The following is a 7,064-nucleotide window of genomic DNA, read 5'->3' on the forward strand; positions in this document are numbered from 1 at the left end:
TTTTTTTTTTTTTTTTTTTTTATGGTTTGATGGTCAATTATTAGTTTGCCCTTTTTCCCTTTTCCATTCCAAAATTTCAAGCTCTCCTTTTTCAACCAAAAGGAGGCTTTTGTCTTTTTGAATTTTCTTAGTAGTTTCTTGTGTTCATACTTCTCGGTTTCTCTCTCCTTTCGGTACTCTTCTGAAGGCTTCAACGCGAGCAACCTCGACCACCAATATATCACTGTCTTCTTTTCAGTAAAGGCGTATGGTTTCCAAGTTTTCAACCTCGGTTTGGCTTAGCTCAGCTGAACCCATTTGATACTCATTTTTTTAACGACCCTAAATTTTCTACTTAATCTAAGGTCGCTAATGTACACATATCATAAACGCTTAATGCAGAATTAACTCTATTGATTCTTTATAGTAACAGCAACGTTTAAACGTGTATGTTTCATTTAAAATATTATCTATTTCTTTCCTTTTTTATTGTTAGTTCATTAGAATGAAAATGAAGTAACTTTTTTGTAACGCTTAAATGAATTAATTACTTCAATTAATACGGTCGATTAAAAAGTCAAATTTTAATATTAAATCTCGTTGGGATAGATTATTGAATTATAAAAAATTAATGGAAAATCTATGATTCAGTTAAAAAATTATTTATATTTTAAAAATATAATTGTTGTTGAGTTAAAAAATTGAGAGACAAATTTTTAGGTTAAATTAATAAAGAAAATCCTAAACTTTCAATAATATATATAAAAAAAATTAAAAGTTTGGATAATATTTTTTAATTTAAAAAAATATATAATTTTGAGGAAAACTTTATTATTTTGATTTTAAAATACTCTTAAACTTTTTTAAAATTTCATTAAAATATTTTTTACCTTTCATTATTCTAAATTAATTTTCAAAAATATTTTTTAGACAAAATATTTTATTTTTAAAGTTTAAGGATGTATTTTTTAACGGTATTTTTTAAACAAAATATTAATCATTTTCATTAAAAAATAGTTCAACTTTAATTTTTACCGTTTAAAAATATTTTAAAACTTTTTTTAAAAAGAAAAAAAAATTAAGGGTATTATTGATATTTTTTAATACAAGACAAAACATTTTTTTAAAAATTAAGAATATTCTTTAAATAAATTATTAATGATTAAGGGTTGAATTTTCTTTTACTAGGTTTTTTTAAAAAAAATTTAAGAACATTACTTATATTTCGAAATAAATTTTTTAAATGGAGTTGAAAATTTAGAGATATTTTTATTAATTTAACCAAAATTTTAATTAATTAATTATTTATTTTAGCTAGTCATCCAATTTAAAGTCTAAATTAACCCGAAATTAGTGATCGGGAGTGATTTTAGATTTATTGAAAAATAGAAATTAAATTTGAACGGTGACCAAAAATAGATTAAAACAAATAGTATTTAAACCATTTATTTACAAACTCCAAATTTCAAATTTGTTGCCTGTAATAGACGTTGCTGATTCCCGAAGGAAAGCGTCCGCCCGCAGCGGCGCCGACCACCGCACAACCCTGCATTCATTGCGGCGGAGCGTTGTAATTGTCGTACTGTATTGTTAATTAATGTGGCTTTGATTTCACTCACTTCCTCGACGACTGTTCATCAAAAGGCGTGAACACAATTGAGAACGTGTCTGTACCTTATAAGCCCACGATATCTGATTGCATCGCTCCAGACTTTTTAGTTCCAATAACTTTTGTGCGTTTCAATTGATTTACCTTATTCAGGCGAATTTCTTCACAGGCGGATCGAGTTTGATTATTGTGAGTATCGGATTCATTGTATTCGTTCATTGTTTGGCACCATTTCCTGAATACTTTGCTGGATCTCGGCTGTTTCATTCGTTGTTTCGTTTTACCATTTTTCTTGTTTAATTTCCTATCGGTCTGAGCTTGGTTGGATCTTAATCGCTTGATTGATGAAATGATATTTGTTTGTGATTCTTTTTGAGGATTTTCTTAAGTTTGAGATCTGTTTGATCTGTGATTTTGAGGATTGCAGATTAAGTATTTTGAGATTTGTCGGTTGTTGAAGTGTACCTGGAAATGGAGAATGGTGATCAGTTCACGCAGTTTTCTGATGCTAAATATGAATGTCTTCTCTTTGGTATTACATTTGGGGCTTTTAATGTTTTCCTTTTCAATTTCAAAGTTAAGAGTGAATAGTTTTTGATAGCAAAGAATTATGTGTTTACTTTCAGATCTAGATGACACCCTTTATCCTTTAAATTCTGGTTTGTCAAAGGAAGTCTCCAAGAACATTCAAGGTTGGTTTGAATTTCCTTTCTCCTTTCCCCTCTGGATTCAGGAACATTTGAGGCTGATAGAGTTTAGGACAGTGTGAATTGGCATGGGACAACGGAGTTTAGGTTATTTTTCTTGTTGTTTTATGGAATTGGATGAATTTTGTTTCTTTTTCTTGTAGAATTTATGATTGAAAAGTTAGGAATTGAGGAGAACGTGCCTGAATTGTGCATTTCCTTGTACAAGATTTATGGGACAACACTGGCTGGTCTTAGAGTAAGTTAAAACATCACGGCCTTTTGCTTGATCTTTCTTCATAATGATTTGATTCTGTGTCATTGTCGTTTTATCGTGATTGCAGGCTATCGGTTATGACTTCGACTACGATGATTTCCATAGGTATCTACCTTTTGATCTTCATTAGTGTGTATGTTTGAGAATTTTGAGTTATATTCATAATGTGTTCTGTTCTGCAGTTTTGCTCATGGAAGGTTGCCTTATGATAGGCTCAAGCCTGACCCTGTATTAAGGAACCTTCTTCATAGCTTACCGATTCGAAAACTTGTAAGTAGCTTTATTGACATTCGTTACATGATTCGATGTCTTCTCGTGTTTCACCAAGTGATTTGATTGTTACGCTTTCTTTTCGGGTTTCTGTCTCACTTGTGAGCTCAGCTATTCACCAATGGTGATATGGCTCATGCAACTAGAGCGCTGCAGAGACTTGGGTTAGAGGACTGCTTTGAAGGGATTTTATGCTTTGAGACTTTGAATCCTAGTAAGGAAACAGTTGTTGATGAGGCAGCAGGGTCTGTAGTTTTTGATATAGATCAGTTTATGAGCAGTCTAAACTCTGATATTGATCTGCCGAAGACACCAATCATCTGCAAACCATTTGAAGAGGCATATAAGCAAGTTTTCGAGATCGCCAATATCAACCCGCAAAAAACTGTAAGTGAAGAACAGATTAGAATTAACTTTAAATGAGCTTTTCCAACACTTTGTGTTGCGGCCCAAGCCCAAGCCCACCTACAGATAGTCCACTTTTTGTTGACTTTTTTCTTCTCTCAAAGTGTAACGATCGGGGAATGAAGCACCCCTTATAATGTCGAACATGGGTTGGAGAGTCGGGTTCATCTGATATGATATCAGGGTTCCAAAAGAAAAGGAGTCGAACCTCGATTAAGGGTTCACATCAGCTAATTTAGGGATGGATCATGGGTTTATAATCAAAGAATAATATCTTCATTGGCATGAGGCTTTTGGGGAAGCCCAAATCAAAGCCATAAAAGCTTAGGTTCAAAATGGACAATATTATACCATTGCCTTTATGAAAAATGTTTCGCCACACCTTTATCAAAAACATTGCTCCCTGACCCTTTTAACGAATTTTTCATTCTCCTCTCTAACCGATGTGGGATTGTAACGACCCAGACCCACCGCTCGCATATGGGTTTTCTTTTTTGGATTTTTCTTGTTTTTAAAACGTGTCTACTTGGGAGAGTTTTCCACGCCCTAATGTTTAGTTCTCTACAAAGGCCAAGCCCATTGCTACCGCACTGCTAGCCGAGCAATTTTCAAAGCTTGCTACCTTACCATCAAGAACATTGCTTGATTGTTCAATAGTTGGCCTGATCTGTTATTTTCTTTTCACAATACTACATTCTTCCTACTGTCTTGTCTGCAGTTGTTCTTCGACGATAGCGTTCGTAATCTACAAGCCGGGAAGTCGGTGGGCCTTCATACAGTACTGGTAAGTGCAAATACGCCATTTCTTGTTCTTCAAAGCTTGTTGAACGGTTAAACATTCTGACCTTATCATGAATTTAGATTGGTAGTTCACAACAAATAAACGGGGTGGATCACGCGTTCGAGAACATCCATAACATCAGGGAAGGATTGCCCGAGCTTTGGGACACCATGGAGAAGCTCGAAAACGTTTCGTACTCCGAAAAGGTAGCTATTGAGACTTCAGTTAGAGCTTAATTAGTACTTATGATATCAAGTTGTACGTACTATGATGACAATACTTGATAGTGCAAAGCCGTTGGCAACTGCAATGAATGCTGGTTAATAGAACACATCTTTCCTTTTGGATTCCTGTTGATCATACTTCTTTTTGCTTTTATCATAACCTAAACTAGCATAGTTGATGAAAGACGTTATCCAAACAAGAAGAAAAAAAGGCGTGCGGTCGCACTACGGTCGTCCATATACGCTTGTTGATGTCTTCAATACAAAACCATATTAATCTCCGGTAGCTCGGATAATCGTTGGATATACATTCGAACAATCGGCATGCTTCGTAATCGTTGCAGACATGTAGAGTGAGAAATGGATAGGCAAATTTATATACAAAATTCCAACAATAATCAAGCTACATAATAATACATAACTAGCATACAACTTCAAAAAGGAATGATCCAAAATCTTGCAAAGCTTGGCCTCTTAGGCGACTACCCAACACGATAACGCATAGATGATCCGACCCTTCCACCCTTGCAACATCCACGACCCGTCCTGATCGATCACGAAGTCTTGGTGGTATTCTGTGTTCACTATCTTCTCCACATTCTTCAGCAGATCCTGGTCTAATGGTACTTGCTTGAACCCGGCCCTCGTATTCCTTACTTGCCATTGCTTGTATGTCTCTGGCCTTTCAACTCTCTCGAGCCCCTCGCACGCTATCACGTTCACGATGTCTCTTCCTAGGATTTCCTTCTCACATAGATGCCTCTCTGGGATATCTCGAGGCATTGTCGCTTCGTACATGTCGAACAACGACGAGTAATGAAACAATGCCTCCTTAAACCTTGTGTTGAAGAAAGGAGTGTTGAATGAGCCATTCATCACTTCATGAATGAACAGATCTGGGTTGATTTTCCTTATCAACTTCAGAACCCTGTCTCGTGGACTGTTCGCAACCACGGTTTCGTCGGGTACGTTCTTAAGTCGGAACAAACAAGTTACAATAGTCAGTTCGTCTCGATTGACATTAAGATCCTCGTATTTAACCGTTTCCCATTTCTGAGCCAAGACCTTGTATTCAAATGGCACATTGAATCTCTTACAGTAATGTGCAAGGCGACGACCAGTCTGCTCAACCCGTTCAGCAGGGCGAAACCCCGGCTGGGGAAGCTCGATCCCGGTGATTCGAACCTTGGGAGGTCCACCAGGTCGACGAGAGAGCCGCTGAATCAAACAAGGCCATTGGAGACCATACAGAATACCAAAATCAATGATATGCAGCGTTGTTTCTTTCTCAGCTAGCTTCATAATCGTTCGATTCGCATAGAAATACGACATACGCCGAAACGGGCACGCCTTAATGAACATCTGAAACGCTTTCAGGATCTCAGCAGCCGAGGTTTCATTACTTGCAAATGGCATATACAGAGGCGTCCCAGCCGCAAGGCGAGTCTCGAGACCGTTAGCGAAGTAATGAGCTAATCTCTGATTTCCATCCCCAGATGGACTAGAATGCTGCCTGATCTGATTCAACAGCTCATTAGCAGTTCTTTGATCATAATTCGAAATAGCTTGAGCACATTGTGTTAACAATGTCCACAAATCCACAACTCCCACACTATTATCTTGCTTCTTAGATCGAGTTTTCTTCCCTTTCCTTCTCCGCCCTCTCGAGTTCTTCTTATTCACTTCGGTCTCCGACGATTCATCCGAACCGCACGGCGACTGCCGACTCTCGCCCCGACACAACAGAACCTCATCAAACAAATCAGACAGTGAATTATCATCAGCAAAAGTAGCTGACTGCTTACTACTTCTCAGCTCCCCATCACTCTCCTCCTCCCTCTGTCGGTTTTTCTTGTCTCTCAACGACCCACTAATCCTAGAAACATCAACATCCTTAAAAGGAACAGACACACACAAATCATTATCCAAATCAATTGTCCCAAATGTTCCATTAACAGGAAGAAACTTACTAGCTTCCTCAACTCCTTGCCTAAAATGCCCAATATATTGCATCCCAACAAACGAATCATGACCCACAACACAATTTTCAGACAATCCAAGAACAGAGGAGTTACCCGAGCTGAAATCCTGAGCTGAATCGCCATTTCCTGTCGGAGAAGGAGGATATTTCTGGCCAAGAACATCGTAAAAAGACTTCTCAGCAGCTTGAAGAGCCAAGCAATCAAGAAGCATACAGGGCTTTGTTTTAAGATCCTCTCCTTCATCCATCAGCATCTCGGTGATGTATTTCAGCATCGTATTCGAGGTGTCTTGGCTGTCCGGCGAGTCTCCCTCGGAGCTCGACGGCGACATCGACGACGACGATGATGAATTATTACTGATTTGCTGCTGATTTTGCTGCGGCTTCGCCGGAATCTGGAGGGGATCGACGGTTTCGCGGTTGATTTTGAGAAACCCATTAGAGAGTTGGGGATTGAAGTGAAAATTGTTGAAGGAATTGGGGAAATCGTCGAGGATATTATCCATAAAATTAAAAGGGTCAGAAGATTAAGATGAGAAATGAAAGACCCAGAAAAAATTAGAAGCAAATCTGAAGAGAAATGGGTGAAAAATTGGAAATATGAACACGGATTGGGAGTTTGTAGGGTATTTAAGAGTCAGTGGCCAAGTGTCGAGCCATTTCTGACGGCGACGATGGTTCCAGGAAGCCTCAATTTTTTTTTTTTTTTTTTTTTTTTATCTAGAACCAAAAGAAAAAAAATTGAGAATATTATTTATTTGGTTCTTGATCCCCAAGTTATCTTGACCACCTCAGAAAGGAAAGAAAATTATATATATATATATATATATATATATATATATATATATATAT

The 7,064-nt window shown here is 37.2% G+C and overlaps 2 protein-coding genes across 3 annotated transcripts; one reads left to right on the forward strand and one right to left on the reverse strand.

Moving 5' to 3' along the window:
* Nucleotides 1-1,481: 1,481 nt before the first annotated feature.
* On the forward strand, nt 1,482-4,361 carry LOC111464700. Of its 2 annotated transcripts, none has more exons than XM_023108925.1 (9): nt 1,482-1,777; nt 2,016-2,120; nt 2,215-2,280; nt 2,439-2,533; nt 2,619-2,656; nt 2,734-2,821; nt 2,933-3,208; nt 3,945-4,010; nt 4,088-4,361. In XM_023108925.1, exons 2-9 carry the CDS (start codon nt 2,060-2,062, stop codon nt 4,241-4,243), a joined length of 846 nt encoding a protein of 281 aa, XP_022964693.1. In that variant the 5' UTR covers nt 1,482-1,777; nt 2,016-2,059; the 3' UTR covers nt 4,244-4,361. The 2 variants fall into 2 exon arrangements, with proteins under 2 accessions (XP_022964693.1, XP_022964696.1); XM_023108928.1 differs by having other exon boundaries at nt 1,484-1,777; nt 2,008-2,120.
* Nucleotides 4,362-4,517: 156 nt separating this feature from the next.
* LOC111464696 (scarecrow-like protein 30) lies at nt 4,518-6,910 on the reverse strand. Its single transcript, XM_023108921.1, has one exon. The coding sequence runs from the start codon at nt 6,716-6,718 to the stop codon at nt 4,706-4,708; it is 2,013 nt and encodes a 670-aa protein (XP_022964689.1). The 5' UTR covers nt 6,719-6,910; the 3' UTR covers nt 4,518-4,705.
* Between the last annotated feature and the right edge of the window lie 154 nt (nt 6,911-7,064).

The sequence above is a fragment of the Cucurbita moschata genome, unplaced genomic scaffold (genome assembly GCF_002738365.1).
Source record: "Cucurbita moschata cultivar Rifu unplaced genomic scaffold, Cmos_1.0 Cmo_Scf00031, whole genome shotgun sequence".
NCBI lineage: Eukaryota > Viridiplantae > Streptophyta > Magnoliopsida > Cucurbitales > Cucurbitaceae > Cucurbita > Cucurbita moschata.

Coding starts and splice junctions, on each gene's coding strand:
- LOC111464700 (XM_023108925.1), top strand. CDS start 2,060: ATGGAGAATGGTGATCAGTTCACGCAGTTTTCTGATGCTAAATATGAA. Junction 3,209..3,944: donor ATATCAACCCGCAAAAAACT/GTAAGTGAAGAA, acceptor TCTTGTCTGCAG/TTGTTCTTCGACGATAGCGT. Junction 4,011..4,087: donor TGGGCCTTCATACAGTACTG/GTAAGTGCAAAT, acceptor TCATGAATTTAG/ATTGGTAGTTCACAACAAAT.
- LOC111464696 (XM_023108921.1), bottom strand. CDS start 6,718: ATGGATAATATCCTCGACGATTTCCCCAATTCCTTCAACAATTTTCAC.